Here is a 25,361-nt window from a genome sequence, read left to right as displayed (position 1 = left end):
TTTATTATATTCCACTCTGATGTGTGTTTTAGTGATAATGGGAACTGCAGATGCTGGAGAATCCAAGATAATGAAATGTGGAGCTGGATGAACACAGCAGGCCAAGCAGCATCTCAGGAGCACAAAAGCTGACGTTTCGGGCCTAGACCCTTCATCAGAGAGGGGGATGGGGTGAGGGTTCTGGAATAATTAGGGAGAGAGGGGGAGGCGGACCGAAGATGGAGAGAAAAGAAGATAGGTGGAGAGGAGAGTATAGGTGGGGAGGTAGGGAGGGGATAGGTCAGTCCGGGGAGGACGGACAGGTCAAGGAGACAGGCTGGGCTGGTTTTGGGATGCAGTGGGGGGAGGGGACGAACTGGGCTAGTTTTGGGATGCAGTGGTGGAAGGGGGGATTTTGAAGCTTGTGAAGTCCACATTGATACCATTGGGCTGCAGGGTTCGCAAGCGGAATATGAGTTGCTGTTCTTGCAACCAGTGGGTGGCATCATTGTGACACTGCAGGAGGCCTATGATGGACATGTCGTCTGAGGATTGGGAGAGGGAGTTGAAATGATTCGCGACTAGGAGGTGTAGTTTGTTGCGAACCGAGCGAAGGTGTTCTGCAAAGCGGTCCCCAAGCCTCCGCTTGGTTTCCCCAATGTAGAGGAAGCCACACCGGGTGCAATGGATACAATATACCACATTGGCAGATGTGCAGGTGAATATCTGCTTGATATGGAAGGTCATCTTGGGGCCTGGGATGGGTGCAAGGGAGGAGGTGTGGGGGCAAGTGTAGCACTTCCTGCGGTTGCAGGGGAAGGTGCCGGGTGTGGTGGGGTTGGAGGAGAGTGTGGAGCGGACAAGGGAGTCACAGAGAGAGCGGTCTCTCCGGAAGGCAGACAAGGGTGGGGATGGAAAAATGTCTTGGGTGGTGGGGTCGGATTGTAGATGGCGGAAGTGTCGGAGGATGATGCGTTGTATCCTGAGATTGGTGGGGTGGTGTGTGAGAACGAGGGGGATCCTCTTTCGGCGGTTGTGGCGGGGGCAGGGTGTGAGGGATGTGTTGTGGGAAATGCGGGAGACGCAGTCAAGGGCGTTCTCGACCACTGTGGGGGGAAAGTTGCGATCCTTGAAGATCGTGGACATCTGGGATGTGCGGAGTGGAATGCCTCATCCTGGGAGCAGATGCGGCGGAGGCAGAGGAATAGGGGATTACTGATGTGTGTTTTGTCTGGTTGTGACTTTCTTTTAAAGCTCCCCAGCACTTTCTCCTTTTAGAAGTCTGACTGCCCTTGGTATCTTGTATTCAAAACTTGTGTAAATGATAACTTTTGAATAAAATCAAAATATTCCAGAGTTGTTATATTTGTAATGTTCTTGCATTGATAGCTCGCAGCCTGTACACTCAGGAAGACAGCAGGATTATCTGTTCATTTCTAATACTAGTTGAAGCCACAGACAAAATACATGATTTCAGATAATACATGATTGTAATAATAATAAAGCAGCACATTAGAGATTTTCCCCCCTCTAGGGATATGTACATATCAGGCAAAAGTGAATTAAATGGGAGGATTAAAGATTTTGCTTCCTACTTGTAGGTTTAAGACATAAACCCAGGGATTATGACGTCAGAAGAGGAGGAATTGAGATAACAGTGCGTTGATAATTCACCATGATCTGAAACTGCCAGAGTCAATGCACTTACAATCTTTCATTACAAATACCCTGTGATATAAATCTCAATTCAACGACATTTTATTGAAGATAACTTCGCCTTGTCACCGAGTAAAACACAACAGTGGGTGAGTTCCCGTTAATAGAAGCAGGGAGAAATAGGTTAAAAATAAATGTTATTTTCTTAGTGAGTTAATACTTTAAAAATGCATCAGTTTGACGTATTGGAAGCTAGTTGTTTGAATATGAGAATAAAAGATGTAGTAAGCATTGATAAGGAATGTAGTTGAATGTGATTACACTGAATTATAGAACTACAAAATAACAATGAATGGCTGATGAATGTGCATGCTTTTAAGCATTTCTTTTAGAGCTGGGCATAAAATATTCACATGATTCATTAATCCAAAGCATAGACTGCCCTGCTATCCAGTACAGAATCAGCTGCTTTACTGTTGGTGTGGAAGGGAGAAATAAAGCAGACACGTTTTGCAACATGTGTAAGCCACAAGTCCTCTGCATGAGCCATATGTTGGCAGAGCTGAGTGAATGCTTGATTTTTTTTATCCAATGTGTACAGTAGGTTTATTTATAGCCCTAATATTTATAATTTTGAGCACCTTTTACCTCATTTTGCTTTTATCCGATGACCTGTGCTTTGTACTTTTCCCTTCATCTTAGCTTATTAATAATCAAGTAAGATGAAATGAATGGTATTACCATTAATGTTGTATTTTCATAATGTAAACAGTTAAAAATTTTAGTGCTGAAGCTTGGTCTTGTGTAGGGCAAAGTTTGATAGAATCTGTTCTTAGCACTCAGCAGGAACTGTTCATCTGAAGTTAAATGAATGCAGGATTATCAGACATATTGATACCGAGAGGGCCACAACATTAATTCCCAGTTTGAAGCATCTTAGCCAGATGATAATTTTTTTTAAAAAAAGCTGTGACTGTGCTCTTTAGAGAAGCATAAATCTATTGGCTGAATCACCTCTACATTTAAGACAATTAGGGGAGAAAGATCATGTTCAATCAGACAATTTGTTCCAATGAGATGGTTAAGACGGACCGAGAATCATAATTTTAAGTCAGTTCAGACCGGAACTAGGTTAGAAGTTAGGGGTAGATCTATTCCCAGTGAACAGTGCACCTCAAGTGCAGGTTATTTGGTTTGTGGTGCCTGTATATTTCTGGAATTCCTTCAAGCAAGAGCTGACCATGTTCCTGGTTGGGACTAAGATCATCTTGGACCACAGGTAGATATGGCATGACATTATCATGGTAGGGCAATTACCTGGACGAGCTTCAATTTCCTTCAAGGGCATTGCGCATCTCCTTAGCACTCTGCATAGTTTTGGGTGGGGTGAAGAGATAAATATTCTGGTAATTAAACCATCATAGTTTTGTCTGCAGTTATTGCAGAAAATATATACTTGTGTTTTTTGAGGAAAAATAAAAGCTCATGATGTAGGGATAGCATTGACATGGATTGAAAATTGGCTGGCTAACAGGTAAAAGAAAGCATTTTTCGTGTGTGTAAGATGCAGTGAGCGATGTGCCACTTCAACTGGGGCTGGAGACTCATCATTGGTAAATGATTTGGAGGAAAGAATCAAAACTATGGTTGCAAAATTTGTGAATACAAGGACAGGAAAGTAAGTTGTGATAAGGATGAATGCAAGCTACAAATCTGGCAAATTAAGTATAATATAGGGAAATATGCAATGGTCCATTTTGGCAGGAAGAATAAAAATTTTGAAATGGTGAGAGCATTCAATATTCTGCATTGGAATCTGGGAATCCTGGTGTATGAATGGCAAATAGTTAGTGCGCAGGTACAGTAATTAGGAAAGCTAATAGAATTTTATTTTGAGGAAAATTGTATACAAAATTGGGGAGATTATGTTTGAGTTACACAGCACATTGGTGAGACAATATCTGGAGTTCTGCGCACAATGCTGATCTTCTTTAAAGAAAGACATCAATGCATTGGAAGCAGTTCAGAAAGAGTTTGCTAGACTGATATCTGAAATGGGTGGGTTGTCTTATGAGGAAAGGTTGGACAGGCCAGGCCTGTACGCACAGGAGTTTAAAAGAGCAAAAGAGGACTTGATTGGAACATAGAAAATCTTGAGAGGCCTTGAAAAGATAAATGCGGAGAAGATGTTACTACTTGTGGGAGACTCCAGAACTGGGGGCCACTGTTTAAAAGTAAGAAGGTGCCTATTTAAGATAGGGAAGAGCAAAAAAAATTAACTCTCATCAGAGGGACATGAGATTTTTGGAACCCTCTTCCTCCAAAGGCAATAGAAGCAGAGTCCTGGAATATCAATCCCACAATCAGTATCACGAAAGCATTATAAATCCCTACAGTATGGAAGCAGGCCATTTGGCCCATCAAGTCCACACTGACCCTCTGAAGAGCATCTCACCTAGGCCCAACCCTATCCCTACAGCTCTGCGTTTCCCATGGCTAATCTACCTCACCTATACATTGCTAGACACAGTGGGCAATTTAGCGTCGCCAATCCACCTACCATGCATAGCTTTGGACTGTGGGAGGACACCAGAGCACCCGGACAAAACCCATGTAGACAGGGGGAGAACATGCAAACTCCACACAGACGGTCACTGACAGCTGGAATCCATCCCAGGTCCCTTGTGCTGTGAGGCAACAGCACTAACCAAAAAGCCACCCTGTCTCATAATAGAAACATGGGAACATCGATAAAAGCAACACATGCTGTCCATTTGACCCCTTCAAGTCTGCTCTGACATTCAACATGATCACGGCTGATCTTCTATCTCAGTGCCTTACACTGCCCTATATCCCTTGACACTTTTAGCCTTGAGAAATCCAATTATTTCTTTCTTAAATATATTGACATGGCCTCTGCTGCCTTCTAGGGTAGAGAATTCCACAGGTTCACTATCCGCTAAATGAAGAAATTTCTTCTCAGCCCAGACTGAAATTGCACACTACACATAGAGTCATATAGTCATTCAGCACAGAACAGACCACACATCCTGAGAATATAACCCATTGTCCTGGTTGGGGGAGATATCATTCCTGCATTCAATCTGTCTATCCTGATGAGAATTTTGAGTTTCCATAAAATCCTTCTCATTCTTTTAAACTCCAGTGAACATATGTCTAGTCAACCCAATCTCTGCGCATACAACAAACTTGCCATCCAGGAATTAGACTATTGAGCCTTTACTGCATTTAAAAGCCACCATTTTCAAACTCATTTTCATTCTGAAGGAGAGTCATATTGTACACGAATCGCTAATTGTGTTCCTCTCTCCGCAGATGCTGCCAGGCTTGGTGAGTTTCTCCAGCATTTTCCGTCTTTATTTCAGATTTCCTGCATCCTCACTATTTTGCCTTTACAATTTAAATAATAATCTTCCATTCAGCTTTTCCTACTGAAGTGGACAGCTTCACACTTGTCCTCATTATGATCATTCTCAATAGAGTTAGAGTTAGGCTTATTTCTGCTCACTCAGCTTGTTACGTCATCTTGATGTTTCTTTACAGCCACCTCACCACTCACAATCCTGTTTAATTTTGTATCATCTTAAAAATTAAGACTTAAAAATATTATATTTGATTCCCTCGTCCGAATCATTGATATTTATTGTGAATATCTGGGGCCCTGTGCAATACCCCACTAGTCACAACCTTCCAGTCTCAGTAAGGCCCATTCATTACTATTAATGTTTCCTGTCTGCTAAGCAATTCTCAATTCCTTGCCATTATATTTGATTTTATACACTTATGTAGGACTTTATCAAATAGTTTCTGAAAATCCCAATACACCACATCCACTTTGTCCTTCTTCATCTATACTGGTTGTAGCCTCTTCAAACCCCAGTATGTGTGTCAAACATGATTTCCCTGTCATCAATCCATGCAGACTTTGTGTCATCCCATTGGTATTCTCCTAATGACCTGTTATTGCATCCTTTACAATAGATTGTTACATTTTCAGTACTACTGATGTTAAGCTAACCACTTTGATTTTCTTCCTTACTCCTTTCTTAAATTGTTTGCTTATATTCGCCATACTCTAGTCTGCCTTCAACTGTTCCAGGATCTGCAGAATTTTGGAAGTTGACAAACAATGTATCTATTGTTTCCACAGCTTCCTCTTTTAATTCCTTGGGATGTGAATTATCAGACATTGAGGATTTATCACATTTTAATCCCAATAGTTTCTCCAGCACCTTTTTTTTAACTTGTACTAAACTCCTTCAATATATTTTCTCCAAGGAAAATGCTTCCTTCCCTAGCATTTTTGGAAAATTATTTGTGATTTCTGTGAAGTCAAAACTAATGTCTTTGTTTGATTATTGTGCCACTCCATGTTTGCTTCCAACAATTCTCCCAGTTCAGTCTGTAGGGAGACTATGTTTGTCTTCACCAAGCTTTTTTCCTTTTTACATACGTATAGAAGCTCTTGCAATCCACTTTTATGTTCCTTGCAATTTACTATCGTACTCTGTTCCTTCCCTCTTAATTAACCTCTTGATTCTCTATTGCTGAATTCTAAACTGTTCCCACTCCTCAGGCTCACTGCTTTTTCTAACAACTCTATATGGCTCCTGAAAAGTGTAAGGTGATGAATTTTGTGAGAACTAACAGGGTAATGGAGTACACACTGAAAGGTAAGACGAATCATAGGGATTTTGATGTACCTTTCCACAGGTCCTTGAATGTAGCAAGCAGGGTTAATAAGATAGTTAAGAAGGCATATGGGATACTTCCCTTTATTAATCAGGCACTAAATTTAAGAATGAGGAGGCTATAATGGAGTTGTATGTAGCATTAGTGAGGCCACAACTAGAGCACTGTGTGCAGTTCTGACTGCCACATCATAGAAAAGATGTGATTACATTAAAGAGGGTCCTGAAGACATTGATCAGGATTCTGCCTGGGCTGAGTGATTCAGCTATGGAAAGAGACCAGAGGCTGGGGTTATTTTCCTCAGAGCAGAGAAGGTTGAGTGGGGGTTTGGATATGATTGATATGATAGAGTTCTGAAGGACACAATTTTCTTTGTTCTTTGTTCTTTGACACAGATAAAGTGAAACTGTTTCCTTTAGTAGTGGGGTCAATAATCAGGGTGCATGGTTTAGAGGGAATTTAAGGGAATTTTTTACCCAGAGGAACATGACTATCTAAAACCCACTACCGGAAAGAATTGTTCCAGCGATAGTAGGAACTGCCAGTGCTGGAGAATCTGAGACAACATGGTGTGAAGCTGGATGAACACAGCAGGCCAAGTAGCATCAGAGGAGCAGGAAAGCTGACATTTCAGGTCGGGACCCTTCTTCTTAAGGAAGGGACAACATTAACCTATGCTGCCCTGGTTTGCCTTCAGGCTTATTTACCCTGAAGAAGGGTCCTGACCTGAAACGTCAGCTTTCCTGCTCCTCTGATGCTGCTTGGCCTGCTGTGGTCATCCAGCTTCACATTGTGTTACCTGAAGGAATTGCCCTTTATTCACTGCAGTGGGAAATGCTCCTTTCAATTGCAGAAGAATGGGTTGCAGTTGTGCAATGCACCAAATATGTGAATGGATATCCAACTTAAATAGAGGCTGACATGACAACCTTTGTCTGTCATACACTGGATCATTGCATGTCAATGGCTTATAACACACTGACCCTTGTGGATTCTGTTTCTCTGTAATGTCAGGCAGTCTTTGCTGTTGTTCTGTTTTTGCAGTGAGACCACAGACTGCTGTGAACTTTTTAACTCAACAGTAGTAATTAGTTCTGCAAAGCAAATACCCTTTCAGATTTGATAAGAATTTCCTTTAGAATTTAGAAATAGTAGCAATGTAGTAATCAATGATTGAGGACACAGTAGAACATGTTTATAATCTGTGCTTTTGTTTCGCAGGAGTCCACTGCTGGGCACTTCACTGTTGAAGAAAGGTATCGCTATGGATTTGAAATGGCCACATCTCGGTATGGTTTTCTTTATAGCTGTCTCTATCACCATGACTTGCTGTTTCGTGTGGCAGTACAAACTTCCAAAGAAAGACATGAGTGAGTGAAACCAATTTTTTAAATGACTTGGAACTGAGGTTCATTGTTGTCATTAGTGTTGTTAGAAAGCAAAAAGACTTCATGTTAGTACCTTTCTCACCCCAGGGTGACTTTACTGCCTAGGAACCGATTTTGAAATGTGATCGTTGTTGTAATGTGGGCAACCAAGCTCCCACAAAGAACAATAAACATCTAATCAGTTTTAGAAATGTAGACAATTTATAAAAGGGTCCAGCAGATGTAGCAAGGATGTTTCCATGGGCTATGGAATCCAGAACCAGGACACACAACCTCAGAAATAGAAAGCAAACTATTTAGGACTAAGGTGAGGGAAAATTTCTTTGTTCAGAGAGTGGTGAATTTTTGGAATTCTCTACACCTGAGGACTGTGCAAGCACAGTCAACAGGAGTCTCCAACAGAGAGAATGATGGATTTCTCATTACTGATAACATCAATATAGCACAGGAATATGGCATTGAGGAAGATGATCATTCATGACCTAGAATTGTGGAGCAGGTTCAGTAGCCTACTGTTGCTCTGATGAAGTTGATTGAGGATAAATATCGGCCTGAACCCCAAGGAGGATTTATCCTCAATCAACTTTCCTGCTCCTCTCTGAAATAGTGCTGTGGGATCTTTTACCAGTGCTCTAGTTGTGGCCTCACTAATGCAGAGATTCCACCAGAACTATACTGGTGACACTAAGGAGGAGGTGCTGGGGAGGCTGAAAGGTCTGAAGGTAGATGAATCACCTGCACCAGATGGATTACACCTTGGAGTTCTAAAGGAGGTAGCTGAGGAGATTGTAGAGGCTTTGGCAGTGATCTTTTAGCAATCACGGGAGTCAGACAAGGTCCCAGAGGACTGGAAAATGGCTAATGTAACCTCCCTGTTTAAGAAGAGAGAGAGGCAGAAGATAGAAAATGAAAGGCCAACTAGCCTGACCTCAGTCAGTTGTAAGACTTTAGGGACCATTATTAAGGATGAGATTGCGGAATAGTTGGAAGTGCATGGTAAAATAGGGTGGAGTTAGTGCAGCTTCTTAAAAGGGGATGTCACGCCTGAAAAATCTGTTAGAGGAGGTAATGAGAAAGTTAGACAAAGGAGAACTGGTGGACATGATCTATTTATATTTCCAAAATGCCTTTGACAAGATGCCATTACAGGAAGCTGCCAAATTAGATAAAAACCATGCTGTTAGGGGCAATGAACAGGCATGGAAGAGGATTAGCTGACTGGCAGAAGGCAGAGAGTTGAGATAAAAAGGAGTCTTTTTCAGGATGGCAGCTAGTGACTAGTGGAGTTCATCAGAGGTCAGTGCTGGGACCACAACCATTCACACTGTACATCTGGATGAAGGAACTGAGAACATTGTTGCTAGGTCTGTAGATGACACAAAGATAGGTGAAGGGACCGGTAGTGTTGAGGAAGTGGGGAGGCTACAGAAGAACTTGGATAGGCTAGGAAAGTAGGCAAAGAAGTGGCAGTTGGAATACAATGTGAGTAAGTGTGAGATTATACACTTCGGTAGGGAAAATAGAGACGTAACCTATTTTCTAAATGGGGAAAGGCTTCAGAAAGCTGAAGTACAAAGCAATTTGGGAGTCCTGTATCAGGATTCTATTAATGTTAACGTGCAGGTTCAGTTGGCATTTGGAAATGTAAATGTTGCGTGAGCGTTCATTTCAAAACAACTAGGTTACAAGAGCAAAGACGTACTGCTGAGGCTGTATTAAGCTCTGCTCAGACAACGTTTGAAATATTGTGGGTAGTTTCGGGCCCCGTATCTAAGGAAGGATGTGCTGGCCCTGGAGGGGGTCCAAAGGAGGTTTACAAGAATGATCCCAGAGATGAAGGGTTTGTCGTGTGAGGAGTGGTGTTGGACTCCAGGTCTGTGCTCAATGGTGTTTAGAAGGACAAGGGCATCTGATTGAAATTTACAGAAAACTGAGGCCTGGGTAGAATGTGCATGGAGAAGATGTTTCCACCAGTAGGAGAGACTAGAACCCAAGGGCACAGCCTCAGAGTGAAATGACTGAGATGAGGAGGAATTTCTTCAACCGGGGTGTGATTAATCTGTGGAGTTCATTGCTAAAGAAGGCTTTGGAGGCTACGTTATTGACTGTATTTAGGACAGAGATAGCTAGGTCTTGATTATTAAGGTGTTCAAAGGCTACGGGGAGAAAACAGGAGAATGGGATTGAGGAACCCTCATATTAGCCATGATCGAATGACAGAGCAGACTTGATAGGCCTAATAGACTATTTCTGCTCCTATATTTTATTTTCTTACAGAATATCAGCTTGCATTTGTGTTCTGAACTCAATGGAATGGGTCAGTGACCCCAAACCTTCTACCTCAGAAGTGAGAGTGCTATTGATGGCGCATCTGCTGACCAGCACAATGCCAACTGGGTATTATTTTGGGTACCAATTTCCTACCTGCAATTATCCGTGACCCCAGCTTCATCTGCTTCTTTACCAATGCGGTGTCATATTCAGCTAACAATGTTTTCTAGAAGTGATAATGGGAACTGCAGATGCTGGAGAATCCAAGATAATAAAGTGTGAAGCTGGATGAACACAGCAGGCCAAGCAGCATCTCAGGAGCACAAAAGCTGACGTTTCGGGCCTAGACCATTCATCAGAGGGCCTAGGCCCGAAACTTCAGCTTTTGTGCTCCTGAGATGCTGCTTGGCCTGCTGTGTTCATCCAGCTTCACACTTTATTACCAAGTTTTCTAGAATCTGGGCCTTCCAAATAAACCTTCCTCACTGGTGCCACTTTCCTGTTTGTTTCAGATGAATTTCCTTTGTCTAAAGAGCCTAAACCAGTTCAGATGTGTCCCAGGCATCCCAAGCCTGTACCACTGGTACATCCAATGCCAATTCTAAAAGAAGCTCTCAACAAGGTTAGTAACTAAAATATTGGAGAGTCTCTTGTTAAAAGCATTTCGAAAACCTTGAATTTGGGATGAAGTTCTGATCAAGACAGACTTTTACTCCTTGGAAGTGTAGTTTTAACGAGATGGCGATTTCTTAAATGTTGCAAGAGTTGAATTACTCTTTTTTCACTCAAAGCCTCAGAATTATAAAAAGTTGAATTTGAAATTGTTGTTTTGAGAATAATCTTTTTGTCAATTACTTTAATATGGACACCGACCAGAATTACGATCGTGTGATGGGCACTAATGACATGAATCAGCACATTACTCTGCAAGCAAGACTGTTAGGCAAACAAGTTTTTTTTAAAATCCAATTTGTTCTAAGAACGCCACTAACATAGCAACATTTCTAACAACATCTGTAGTTCCTTCAGGTCACCAAGATTGAATGTAAAGCTGAGGGAAATTAAACAGTTGGGCTTTTAGAGTGATCCAGGAGCTTTCATTGTCATGTTTATTCTGGTGCTAACCCATAAATTACAATGTGCACCGACGGACTTCAAGTTTTGTATCATGGCATTTTAGAATCAACTGCAGAGATAGTGGATGCACTGGTAATAATCTTCCAAAAATCCTTAGATTCTGGGAAGGGTGCTGGAAGATTCGACAATTGCCAGTGTGACACTGTTATTCAAACAGGGAGCAAGACAAAAAAAAACAAATAACTGTAGGCCAGTTAGCTTCACCTCCGTCATTGGGAAAATGTTTGAGTCGATTGTGAAGGATGTACTGGGAGAGCATTTAAAAACACATGATATAACCATGCAGAGTTAGCATGGCTTCATGAAAGGGAATCACGCCTGACAATTTTATTACAGTTCTTTGAACATGTAACCGGCAGGGAAGATAAAGGGGAGCCATCACACGTAATATATTTTCTAGAAGGCATTTGATGAGATACCACAGGTAAGGTTACTTAATAAGATAAGAGCTCATGGTGTGTTAGAGATCAACATCATTGGCAGTTCCTTGTAGACGAGAATGACTCTTCCACTCTCAGGCTGAGTCAGCAGGTGGCTGTACAGATCAATGCGGTTTCCACAGACCCTGCCACACTTGGGGTAGAAGGTGGTCATGGGATGGGATGGGTGGGGTGTTGGAGTGGCAGCACGATCCTTATGCTGTTTCGCCTGGCTTTCACTTTTTCACAACAGCAAGTCTCGAGGTGTTCAATGCCTTTCTGGAAACTCCTTCTCCACTTTGGATGGTCTTGGGTCAGTGATTTGGCAGTGTGGCCTTTAAGAGTATCCATTGGCTTGAACAGAGCATTGGGTAACTGATAGAAGACAGGGAGTTGCTACAAGGGGGTATTTTGACAATGATAACCTGTAACTACTGAAGTGCCATTAGGATCAGTGCTGAGGCCACAATTATTGACAATATACATTACTGACAAGGATTAATGAAGTGAACGTACTATCATCAGGTTTGCAGATGACACAAAAACAGGCAGGAATGCAAGTGGAGAGGATGACACAAGGAGTCTACAGTGGGGTAACAGATTAAATGACTGGGCAAAAACTTGGCAGATGAAATATAATGTGAGAATTGTGAAGTTAACTTTGGCAGGAAGAAAAGAAGAGCTGAATATTACTTAAGTGGGGAAAGATTGCAGAAAACTACAGTGCAGACTGATTTACTGCTTTAGCGCATGAATGACATAACGTTAGCATCCAAGTTCAGTTGTGTATTGTACAGGTGGTTAGATCTGGCCATTACCTACAGCCAGAGTAAATTTTCACCACTGTCCTTTGAGATGGCCGACCTGTATTCCCAAAAAGAGTGATTCTCCCTCCATTGATCATATATCACAGCAGCACCATCTTACTAGCCACAAAACAAGAGGGCATGTTATGCACTACTCACTACACACATGACCATTGACTTATTAACACGTCTACATGTAAAGTTTGTTTTCCCTTCATTTTTGGCTGGTGGTTGTTCTCCTCAACCCCCAACCTTTGCTGTATAACCTTTGGTAAAGGCTGAAAATGATTTTAGCTTTAATTTGAAGCTCTACAAAGACTGAAATGATATTTGGCTGCTTATTTAACCTCCACACAGGCATAATCCAGATTGACTCCAGATTCCAGAAAAGGTTAGTTGTTGGTGCAAAGAATCTAGACCAATTCTTCATATTATTCAAGCTCACAAAATTACACAAAGTCTGCCAAATGTGCTTTTGCTTGGCTCATATGTTTAAGGGAGCACACAGTGGGGCTGTTTGTGAATGATATGGAACTGTAATATCGCTGTTATATTGCCAAAGACATGAAGTTATGCAAATGGATTACAAGTAAGACACAAGATTTATCATGTAACCAGGCTTAGATATAGCAAGTGAATGTTAATCTGGATAATGCAGATAAGAGCAAATATAAGTGTAGTATGAAAGGATCTTGATTTCAGTTAGTTTAATGGAACTTTGCAATTGAATTAACATCAAAATGTCTCTATTGGCAAAGGCTGATAAATAAAAAGGTTTGGGGAAAATTCATAAATCATCTCTTGAAACCAAGCATTCAGAGAAAAGTGTCCAGGAGGCCAGAAGACTGAGGGAAGATATGACATAAGTCTTTGAAATAGTAAAAGATAAATTTCGCGAACATCTTGCTTATAATAAATTTTGATTTCGATGGTAATGATACTAGATGAGGTGTGCAAAGTAGCTGCAAATTCACTCAAACAAGCACAAAGTTTCTGTCTACCCTATTCACTCAGGAATTATCACACTTCTCATTATATATCCTTATGATAGTTATATTTCTCTTTGTCTTTGAAGATTAGAAATGAAACTCAGATAGGCAATGACTGTCTTTTATAGGTTGACTTTCTGCTACGTCATCAAATACATGCAAGGAACTTACCATCCATTTCAGCCATTGTAATATTTAACGATACTGTGCTGTGGACTGGAAATTTTGGGAAAAAAAATGCATCTGATGAGTTTTCACCTCCACCAAATGAATACACTGCTTACAGGTAACTTTCTAAATCCTATCTTGCATGTGAGATCAATCTTAGTTCCCACAGGAAATGATTTTGTCAATAATTCCATGTTGTTTGTCTAAGTTGCTGTTACCTGTAGCTGACATTTATTTACCAGGGATTTTATTTCACAAATCACCAGATCAGTTTATATTCTGGAGGCCCTTCAGTCCATTGGTTTCCAATATAATAACATAGCATTCTTCCTGTTTCAGCACAAGCTGCATCTTACATGAACTAATTGCTATGTTTGATCCTTCCTGACAATCCCTCATATCAATGCATTATATGTGCAATCCCAGATGCCAATGCAAAACCTGGCCTTTAGAATTCTGACACTGTGCCCTCTTATCCCATGGCCCTATTGTATCTTATTGTATAGATTTATTTTCTCTATTTTGTTAAGTATATGATTTGTGTATTTGGCTAGGACTAAAGTGTGACTCCTAATGGCCTCTTTATGCCGTCTCTTCTTGAAATTGAAGAACCATCATCCCAACAATCACCGTATTCTGCGTTGTCTGTCCTTCCTCACTTTGCTTGGATACAATACTTGGTCATCGCCTCTAAACCATATGTGTCCTCCCTTTACTTCTGTTGCAACTTTGCACCGAGCGGATCATTTTTACCTAAGTAGTCCATACACTTGCTGTATCTAAATGTATTGAATTTGCTTTGCAATTGATCAGCGAGGTTCATACTTGGAAGAGCTCTTGAGATGACAATAAACCCTGGATTGGGGTCATATTTGAATTTTACTGATGTGAAGTGATCTATTACACCCAGGTTATTTCAGTACACCAGAAAGAAAATCCTAACAAATATCCCTGAGCAACCTCACTCAACATCTCCTTCCATTTCAATTTTTAGTATTTGATTCCCCCTGTGCAGAATTTGTTAAGAAATGTTCTCATTGAAAGAAAAGAGGTTGAGGAGCAATCTGAAAGAAGTGTACAAGATTATCACAGGTTTAGATGAGGTCAAGAAAGGATGTTCCCATTAGTTGCTGGTGCGAAGATGAAGGGGCACAGTTTTAAGATTTATGGGCAAGAGATGCAGGGGAAGGGTGATGTGAGGAAGAACTTTTTTATGCTGATCATTATGACAAGCTGCATCCTTTTACCTATGAGTGTGGTGGAAGTGGAGATGATTTCAAAAGGAAATTGGATGGGCACTTGAAAGAAATACAATTTCCAGACATGGGGGAATGGGATTGACTGGATTATTCTATTGAGAATAAACATAGATTCGATGGCCTGAGTGGCCTAATGCCAGTGTTCCTTAATGTGAATATGGTAGAGCTTTTCGTGCTTTCTTTTCATTTTCCTCTTTTCTTTTCCATGGCTTCCATTGACAGGACCTGCTTTCCCCACCTGGTGCATTTTCAGGCTGTTATGTATCCCAACTCACACAGCAATGTGCAATATTATTCTTTAAGGTGCTCCAATTGCCACTCACAACCCTTATTCCACAGAAGGCAGTGTCATTCTGTCTCCTGCTACTGGTAAATGAAGTTGAACAGTCTGAAAACGTTGGCTTCAATTACATCATCATTCCAAAAAGTTATAGTATGGTACTAGTTAGATTTTGCAGCGACAATCAAAGCAGCTCACTAAAACCTTGGAGTGGCTGGTGTACTTTGCGTTCATTTGAAAGGAATAAAGGACCACATCTGTAAAACACTTATATTTATCAAAATTGTCTCAAAACATTCCACATGCAGTCAATGATTTTAAAACATTGTGACTATTACAAAAGGAAACAACTTGTGTTTATATTCAATCACAGCTTTCTGGTACAACTCAATAAAGTCAATTAAGCATTTTAGTGCTGCCCAGGACTCCAGGGGAGCTCCGTGGTCACCTTTGAATCAACGTTTTTTTACGTCCATCTGAGAGAGAAGCTGGGAAATTAAGATCCATTTGAGCACATAATCCACACTGAGATTTCAATGCTGAAGAGTTAATCTTTGGATCAAACATGAAGTCAAGGCTTTGTCTGCCTTCTCAAGTGAGTGGGCATGTACAAATTTGAAGGAGAGCAGCGGAACTCTCCTGGCCAACATTATTCAACAACCAAATGCAACAGATCGTCTTTTCATTGTTGTTTGTCACAATTTGCTGGGTGTTGTTTGGCTGCTGCGCTTCCCAGAACTTTAAAAAAGTATCTAATCGACTACCAGATGCTTTGGGACATCATGGGTAATAGAAGTGACTGTTTAAACGCAAGTTATTTTCTTGCCTTCTTTTAAATGTGATGCTCCAAGTGTTCGGCAGATTGTCTAATGGAACAAGTCCATGGTAAGAGTGAACTGTCACTTGATGACAAGTTTTTACATTGTTTTCTGTGAAATGTTTGCGGAAGGTGGTGTGTTATCAGTCTGTCTCCAATCATTTCACCATTGTAGAACTATTTTAAAATGAAACCAATGGCAACTTGTCACGGAATTTCTGAGCTGGAAGGTATTTGGTGATATGACTAGAATGAAGATCTATAATGGAGCTAATAGTTTCAGTCAAGTATTTTCAAGAATCTAACTCTCTAAGTGATTCTGGAAGATTTATTTGACCAGGAACTTTGCAGTCTGAAGCAGTTATGTGAATGAGCCCTATATCATAACACAAGTGTTCAGGCCCCAGCAACTAGATAGGAGGCAGCCAAAATTAGAAGCAAATTTCTTACCTACTTGTCAAAAGATAAAATAAATTTTGTACTTCTTATGCAAACTATTGTAAAATATGATGGGATTCCTATATAATACCAGTCAATATGTAAAACTTGAAAAAAAAGCAGAGGAGGAGCTCAGCACGTCTCGCAGGATCAGTGGAGAGAAATCAGAGTCAACATTTCAAGTCGAGTGATTTCTCCCCACAGATGCTGCCAGACCTGCTGAACTTTTCCAGCAATTGCTGTTTTTGTTTCTGATTTACAGCGTCCGCAGTTTTTTGTTTCAGTTTTGACTTAACTTGTAAAACTTTGTGCTCACAAAACGACTGGAAATCTCAAAAGAAATTCCTTTCGTTTCAGGATTGCAAGTATTTCCAAGATCTTCCCTGCTATCATGCTGTACAAACTCTGGCAGGAAGGAAAAATTGCATCTCTGGATGATCCATTAACAAAATATGTCCGAAACTTCACAGTTAAAAACCCACTGGGAAATTCAAAACACTTGGAAAGTAAATATGAAGCAGATGGCCTGGTATTTCTCGAGCGAGGGGAAACTGCTGCAAAACTATCATCTGTGACATTGAGAAGAATGGCCAGCCAGCTGTCAGGTGAGGGAAGTATTTTACAAAGTCAGCTGAACAAAATTTTGCTGACATAGTAAATATCGTCTTGTTAAATTTTAATAGAAGCAATTTTACATCAAATAATAAAATTAGCATAGAATATGCCAAAGAACAAGCACACCTAAGCCAATTATAAGCTTATACACATATTTGTATCTAGTTTTACATGCCAGGGACATTTATTGGAAATTCTCCGTAATGTTGAGGGATTCTCATCCTCTGAAGTGTGCTACCAATGGACCATTCTTGCTCAGTGAACTAAGTATCTGAAATAATTAGTATTGCCAAACATGAAAATAAAGAATTATCCTCTGCCAAGATAAATCTCAGCTAAGCTCACAAGGCTGACATAATGTCAAAAAGATGACAAATTAAAAACAGGCTTCAGTAAAGGTGTATGGCCATCTCTAACTCTGACATAGTCAGTGCAAGACAATGAATTTGTCAAGTAAATTTGGTTTAATATTTAATGACGTAAGGAAATGTGCTTGACACTGAAGTACTGTTGTGATCCCAGCTGCTAGTATTACTAGACGAGTTAGCTCTCAGAATGAAATCCAGCTGATAGTTTTTTTTAACTTTACTTAATGCAGTGGTCAATCACTCAACATGATCACATGAGACTATTGAATTTCTTTTAAGAATTGAAGTTTATTTTAAAGTGAGAGGGGGAAGAATTAAAAGGGACCTGTGGGGCAACTTTTTCATGCAGAGGATGGTGCGCATATGTGACATGCTGCCAGAGGAAGAGGTAGAGGCAAGTTCAATTACAATATTCAAAATACATTTGGACAGATACATAGGTAGGAAAAGTTTAGAGGGATATGGGCCAAATGCAGGCAACTGGGGCTAGTTTAAGAAACCTGGTCAGCATGGATGAGTTGGACCATAGGGCCTGTTTCCGAGCTGCATGACTCTATCAGATATGTAAAACCCAAGCTATCTAAATATAAAATATAGTTAGAAAGTTTATAAAACACACACCAAAACCAAGTTTCAGGCTGTTTGCCAAAACTATCCATTACCATGCTAAAGATATTGACCCCCTATTCGAGTATTTAAATTCTACTTAATTGATTCTGTTCAGTAACAAAAACAGAAATTGCTGGAAAAGCTCAGCGGGTCTGGCAGCATCTGTGAAGAGAAATTGGTGTAAATGTTTCAGGTCCGGTGACCTTTCCTCATTCTGATTTCTCTTCACAGATGCTGCCAGACCTGATGAACTTTTCCTGCAATTTGTTTTGTTTCTGATTTATACAGCGTCCGCAGTTCTTTCAGTTTCGATTCTGTTCGGTTTTTGACCTGTGAACTGTGAAGTCTCTTACATGAGTACTTAAAACTCGGAGAAGTTAAAATTTATCAGTTTTTAATGACACAAAGATTTCGAACCAAACATTCCTAATCTGGAAGTTGCACACACTAAACTTTATTGGCTTAACTGCTCTGAAAATCTCCCGTCTAGGAGAGAAATTGCATTTGCTTCTGACCATTTTTGGGTCTCCTTATGACTGTCCAAAACCTTTTAATCTCTGGTTTATCAAAAATCAATCCGTGATTATTTTGTACTGGAAACAAGCTAACTGCTTTCAATGTCTGTTCAACCTGTTGTAAATCGTTACAGTATATTAAAAAAAGTCCATGAACACTGCAGGGGTTCTCAGTCACCATCTCTCTGACAAATACTGGATTAGGCTCCTGTATCAGAAGGACTGTGTGACGTAGTCTTTGAAAAGAATCCTTTCATGAAAATAATCAGCACCTCACTTTCAAATACAAGCTGAAGAAACGATATTTATATACATGTAAATCACACACCTTCCATCACAGTACCCTCTGAAATGGTCACTTATCTATACCATATTATTACAAAATCAATGACTGTGGATGTGCCTATGTCATACCAACTGCAGCAGCTCAAGAAGCTGGCTCCTCCTACCGTCCCATGGGCAATTAGTAATGGGCAATAAATGCTCACATTGCCGGCAACGATCACATCCCAAGAACATAGGAGCACCACCACCTGCACATTCTCTGTCATGTTCAGGGACTCTCTCCCTGAGAAATGTGCTACCCTACGCATTCAAATTTGCTATATGCTTGCTCAGTGAACTAAGTATCTCAAAGGATTTGAATAGTATTGCACAACAAAATATTATAAGGCCACACACCATCCTGACTTGGAAATATATCACTATTCCTTCAGTATCATTGGGATAAAATCCTGGAATATCCTCCCTAACAACATTGGACTGCAGCAGTTCAAGAAGGCAGGTCACCACCACCTTCTCAAGGGCAACTAGTGAGGGGCAATAAATGCCAGCCAGCCAGCGATGCCCACATTCCCTGACCAAAAAAAAATTACAAAGGTCAAGTTTGTTTTCTCATGTAATTAGTTTCTGAACAGGTCATTTTTTCAAATCCTTTGAAGTCTTGATCGTGCTTTAGTGGAGCTAGAGGTTTCGATGGCATTTCATTTGAGGTCGCTCCAAAGAGGTTGTTGGATTTGGTTTCAAAAAATCTTTAACTCCTATATGGAATAATTTACAGGGTTACCTAGGCGGCTCAGATCAACAAGCCTGCTCTGGAATGGAAACACTGAGATGGCACTGAATCTTCTACGGGATGATTTACTCATCGCGGACCCTGGTACAAGGTTTGAATTCAGCTTTTGTAGCATCTTTTAACAAAAACATCATGCAAAATTTTAAATTTTGCAAACAAGTACAGGGGAAGCATCAGCCTGGTGGTATTATCACTGATTTGTTAATCCACAGGCCGAGATAGTATTGTGGAGACCTGGGTTTGAACCTGCCATGGCGGATGGTGAATTTGAATGAAATTTTAAAAATTCTAGGCTTAAAAGTCGAATGATGACCATGAATCCATTGTTGGGAAAAACTGATTTAGTTCACCAATGTCATTTGGAGAAGGAATCTGCCATCCTTACCCGGTCTGGCCTGCATGTGACTTCAGACCCACAGCAATGTGGTTGACTCTCTGGGCAATTATGGTTGGGAAATAAATGTTGGCACAGCGAGCAACACCCTCATTCCGTGAATGAATATTTTAAAAAATTGATGACCAATTAAAACTTATGGCTGTTCCTTGATTACTTTTAAGAAATAAATCTCATGAACCACCCTTCTCTAGTTAAATATTCCAATTTTTCTTTAACCAATGCCAACAGTTGATTAATCTTTTCATGAAAGTAGCACAGTATGTCAACCTGCCTTAATTCATACCGTAAGATACATCACTCATCTCCACGGAATAACAAGTGCAGTTTTAATCTGGTTTCCATCAAAAGCAACTGTAGGAAAACTGCCTGAAAGTATACTTGATTGGGATTTCACTGTCGCTATAACTAATCTGCAAGACTCCAGTGTGATTATGCTTGACAGACAAATATCCCATGAGTGTGAGATGGAAGGTGTGTTATGGTTTTATAGTGGGGGTTGTATTTCAGGCAGGAGTTATGCTGCACTAATGGATAAATGTTGCAACTAACTGACATCTGAGACAAATTGAGTGAAAGCAGATGTACATTTGTCTGAAGAAACTTTCTAAATTTGACTGGGAGTTACTCCACCATTTAACATAATGTGCAAAGACTCAACTTACTGTAATAGAGCAGCACCTGAGCAATGATGTGAGATCACTCCTGTAGTAAAGGTCTTAATATTAGCAGAAACAGATCGGGAACTGGTTGCAGAATTTAATGCATTTGTTTACTTAGCAGGTCAAATTTTACAATGTAATTGTAGGGGTATGAGTGCTAGGCTATGCTACCATGATGTGCAGGGTTCCTAACTAGTGTTATCTCACTGCTGAATCAGTAAGAAAGTCGAAAACCAACTTCTCAAAGTTAGGTTCAGGGTTTGGATTTAGCTTAGCTAACTTAGCTTTTTGGGCTGTGAACATTGGTATTTCTGCACATAGCTCTGTCTTTCTGTTCAAGCTGGACTACATTCACATTTGTGCCGCACTCCTGCAGCATTACAACTGCAGCCTTGGGCAGTTAAGAGCACTGAAGTGACTGTATCAATTCATTCTGTTCTGAAAATTGAACAAGGAAGATCACTTCATCAGCAGTCATTACCCACTGTTGTAAAGACTCTTTAGCCTTACAGCTGCAGTGAGATCCTACAAACTCTGAGTGACCATACCTGGAATATCTTGAAAGCCACTCACTGTCATGGTCTCCAAACAATTTCTCAAGACCAAATATCCAGCTGTCATTGTATTTATGTTGAAAGGACATTCCACCATTGCATGTATTCCCAATGTATTGTAAGTGCAAAACCTCCACTTAAAATGTTTCCTTACCTCTGGGCGTTTTTCTTAGAGTCAATGATTTCCAGTGAGAGAACAAATGATGAACTGGATGACAGTTTAGTGATGTATCCAGAAGTTGAGTGAAGTGCCTGTGCTTTCCATTCGAGTTCATCTCTTTTTGCTTCACTGATTTTCGCTGCCTTGCATCTTCAATGCATGTTCAAGATTTTAGGTTAAAAACATTGCCAGATAAAGTAGAAAAATGTTTCTCACAGCAAAATGAATAACCAAGAATCAGCTTGTTAAGAACTCTGGCTCTGCTCTTATCAATGAGCAAGTAAAAGAGGCAGCAAGTACAGGACCCAGAGCTTGTCAGTCCTCCAGCATCTCCCTGGAAGCAAAGAGTTCTCCTCCTCAGGAGGGATCTATAACCCCTAGCCTCTTCTCTCTGTGCCTTGCCAAGCTTTACTCTAGAAAAACGGGCAATTATCTCCTGAAATAATGTGGACGTGCCAGTGTTGCACTGGGGTGGACAAGGTCAGAAGTCACATGACACCAGGTTATAGTCCAACAGGTTTATTTGAAAACTCAAGCTTACCGAAGCGCTGCTCCTTTGTCAGGTGACTCCTGAAACAAGAATGTAAGCAGTGTGGAATACACGTGACTGAGCCAAAACCTAATTCAATACATGCAATCAACATCAAAATTCAAGGGGAAAATACAAAGTGAAAAGAACAAAGTAGATTGAGAGAGATGTCTCAGTGAAGGTGCTACTCAGATCACTGATGAGAAATGGCTGGTGTGTTAGTCAGCCCTTTAAGGTGATGAGTGAACAGTATGTGGACAATGCAGTGCTAAAGGAGAAGTGTTCAATGTCAGGCAGATTGGCTTTGTTGAGCACTTCATTGTTTGTTTGTAGTCCTGCCATCTGGCATTCACAAGGAGAGAGTGTTGATGGAGGTTCCCCAGCAGTGTCATTTGTTTTCTGTACAAAAAGAGTCAGAATGACAATTGCTCTGTGTATTTGAATTCTGGGTGAGAAGCACAGTGAATGACTCACCAGACATGTTCTGTGAAGCAGCAAAGGTGATGTTGGCCTTGGAAATTTGATTGTCTTCATTGACAATGGTGTTGCTTATGATAAAGCTAGCCAATTAACCCTCAATTGTTCTGCTGCATTGAGGTCGCTGCTGTTAACACTGATCGATGATGGATTTAATTTCCTCAGGGCCTTGGTGGATACAACATTTCTGTCTTCTGTAGGATAATAATGAGACCATAGGTATTTTCTGTGTCAGGGAAGCAGTTCACAATGAGCTCTGTTGTCTCCCCCATGCTTGCCAGGACCATTTTTCATCAGTGTCTTCAGCACAAGGAGTGACATAGAATCACAGAATCCTTACAGTGTGAAAACAGGCCATTTGGCCCACCAAATCCACACTGACCCTCCTCTGCTTCTCTCTGTTTTGATCCCATTTGGACTTTCTGTCCCCACTCCCCTCTCTTTGGGGCCATTGTTGTGCCTTTGTGTACCTCAAAATATTTAAATTATTTGACTTTGGCATTTTGATGGTTCCAGCCATGAGTTAGTCAGTGGCTAAGTGCCCCATTCTGCCCTATTTGCAGCAGAGGTTTGGAGACCCATTCATTTATTACTGATGAATAAATATCGTTGGAAACAACTTAAGAAAATTAGGGAGATCTAGTAGCCAAATTATCCACCGCCAATTTACATGAGCAACTTACATCCTAAATGTGAATTTAGAATTCTAGGATGACAAAAAAGGCACTTGGAACTTATGGCAGGAAGTGTATGCAGACATGTATGCGGCAGTGGTTAGCACTGCAGCCTCACAGTGCCAGGGACCCAGGTTCGATTCCAGCCTCGGGCGACTGCCTGTGTGGAGTTTGCACATTCTCCCAGTGTCTGCGTGGGTTTCCTCCGGGTGCTCCGGTTTCCCCCCACAGTCCAAAGATGTGCAGGCTAGGTGGATCGGCCATGCTAAATTGTCTGTAGTGTTCAGGGGTGTGCGGGTTATAGGGGGATGGGTCTGGGTGGGATGCTTCAAGGGGCATTGCGGACTTGTTGGGCTGAACGGCCTGTTTCCATACTGTAGGCAATCTAATCTAATCTAAAACATAGGCTACATTGAGGGTAAAAAGCTGCTGCATAAAGCCATAAGACTTGGGACCAGAAGTAGGTGATTCGACCCACTGAATCTGCAGTGCCATTCAATGAGGTCAAGGTTGACCTGATAATCCTCAATTTCATTTTCCTGACTTTGTCCCATAGCCCTTGCTTCCTTTCCAGGTTATAAATCTATCTCAGCCTTGAGATAAAAAGAATGAAAATATTGGTGTTATTTAATGTGTTTATTTAAGGAAGGAAATGCACAAAAGCAATCATAACAAGTGTTGTAAAAAGTGATTGACACTTACTATTCTATCTTTCTCAGATGCCATTACAGTAATTTGGCATTTTCCCTCCTGGCTCACATTCTAGCCAATCAAGTCGCTGGATCAGAGTATCAACGCTGGATTACTGAGAATATTTTAACTAAACTAGGAATGGAGCACACTGGATTTGAGTTTACACACTCAGTCCGTTCTAAGCTAGCAGTTGGTGTTTACAGCAATGGTCAGCCAGCACAGCTCTATGACCTTGGTTGGTACAGACCCTCTGGCCAAATGTATTCCACGACTGCGGACCTGGCCAAACTAGCCATGGTGCTTTTGGGAGCTGTTCACCGAAATCTTCTTGAGCCTGACACCATAAAAATGATGCTCACTCCAGTCTTCAGGTGTTCTAAGGATTACTTTGCCAGCAGAACAGGAACGCCGTGGGAAATCGACGAACTGTTTGGATATGACATCATTAAAAAAGAGGGCGATTTGGATGGTTACTCAGCCACATTCTCCCTGATTCCGAAACTCAAATTAGGATTTGTTATTTTGATGTCAGGCTCTCGGCCTCAAGAGAAGGACTTGACTATGAGAGTTTATGATTATTTAATACCTGCAATGGAGTCTGCATTTCGACAAAGCAAAAGAGTTCTTTCTCCGCCTCCTCACCCTAAGCCTTATGTTGGTCACTACACATTTGCAAACTTGACCTTTTATGAGATTAAGAAGGAGAAGAATGGAGTGTTAGTAATGCAACAGTTTGGCCCTCATATTGAAAGCTTGATTCCTGAGAGGTATCGAACGATCAAACTCTGTTATTTAGAAGAAAGGGTATTTCAAATTGTATTTGAAAAAGAATACCCTTGTGTCTTGAAATTTAGCACAGCTTCAGTGTCACTTGAAGCTCAAGATGGACAACTGTTTAATTTTTTTCCGTTTAACAGGAAAGGCCTATCTCCTGGTTTTGATGCACCAGGCCTTAATACCTACAATATCCTCCGCATCAGTCAGAAACCAAGATTTTGAGAATAGGCAACCGACTGCAGCTATTTTAGGAACATTTGATAAACCACTTTTTACAGATTGAAGAACATGGGAAATTCTGGAACAAGGGAATGGGCCATTGGTAAAGCAACCTTTCTCAAAGCAGACATCGTTTATGATGACACTATCATGAGCTACCACCATCTATTGATCCACTACTTTACAGAACACACGGGCTGGGAATTTTCTGGGAATTGCTGCTGCTCCAGTGCCAAATCTTCATTAGGATCATGGAAAGGGAGCGCAGATAGCACTCTGAGGAAATTCCCGGTCAGCGTTCCTTCTGTTTCTGTAGTGGTTGTCATGATGTCAGCCAAGTGAACCCCATAGAATATGGGATGTTAATCTGGTCCAATCAGGGAGCCGTGGTTGACAGATAAGAACAGAAATGTCAGGCATCCTGTTCACTCCGAGAGCTGGCTCTGTGGGAGATGGATCAGTGTCAAGGGCTCTCCACTTGTAAATAAAGGGTGACTTGGTGACAGGATACTGGCCTCTGTGGAGTTATTTCAGTGACAATGAGAGAAAAGCATGCTCCTGAAGAAAATCACTTGCAATAGTCATCTATGAGTTAGGGTAAGCATTTCTGGCATCATGCTATTACTTGGGAAGCTTGACTTGTTCAACCCTACTGTCAAAGACTGAGCCCAGTAATTGGAAAGAATGTGTTATTTTCTCTAAGCAAATGACATTGGAGCA

At 40.9% G+C, this 25,361-nt stretch overlaps 1 protein-coding gene across 3 annotated transcripts; it reads left to right on the top strand.

Moving 5' to 3' along the window:
- Positions 1-1,668: 1,668 nt before the first annotated feature.
- Positions 1,669-25,149, top strand: LOC125466758 (putative beta-lactamase-like 1). Of its 3 annotated transcripts, XM_048561731.2 has the most exons (9): positions 1,721-1,784; positions 4,972-4,986; positions 6,233-6,329; positions 7,570-7,718; positions 10,520-10,629; positions 13,487-13,644; positions 16,678-16,925; positions 19,488-19,593; positions 23,672-25,149. In XM_048561731.2, the coding sequence occupies exons 4-9, from the start codon at positions 7,613-7,615 to the stop codon at positions 24,642-24,644; spliced, it is 1,701 nt and encodes a 566-aa protein (XP_048417688.1). In that variant the 5' UTR covers positions 1,721-1,784; positions 4,972-4,986; positions 6,233-6,329; positions 7,570-7,612; the 3' UTR covers positions 24,645-25,149. The 3 variants fall into 3 exon arrangements, with proteins under 3 accessions (XP_048417689.1, XP_048417690.1, XP_048417688.1); XM_048561733.2 differs by lacking the exon at positions 4,972-4,986 and having other exon boundaries at positions 1,700-1,784; XM_048561732.2 differs by lacking the exons at positions 4,972-4,986; positions 6,233-6,329 and having other exon boundaries at positions 1,669-1,784.
- Positions 25,150-25,361: the final 212 nt, after the last annotated feature.

The sequence above is a fragment of the Stegostoma tigrinum genome, chromosome 28 (assembly GCF_030684315.1).
Source record: "Stegostoma tigrinum isolate sSteTig4 chromosome 28, sSteTig4.hap1, whole genome shotgun sequence".
Classification (NCBI taxonomy): domain Eukaryota; kingdom Metazoa; phylum Chordata; class Chondrichthyes; order Orectolobiformes; family Stegostomatidae; genus Stegostoma; species Stegostoma tigrinum.
Note: the sequence above shows the minus strand (reverse complement) of the source record. Positions and strands in the feature narration are given on the sequence as shown.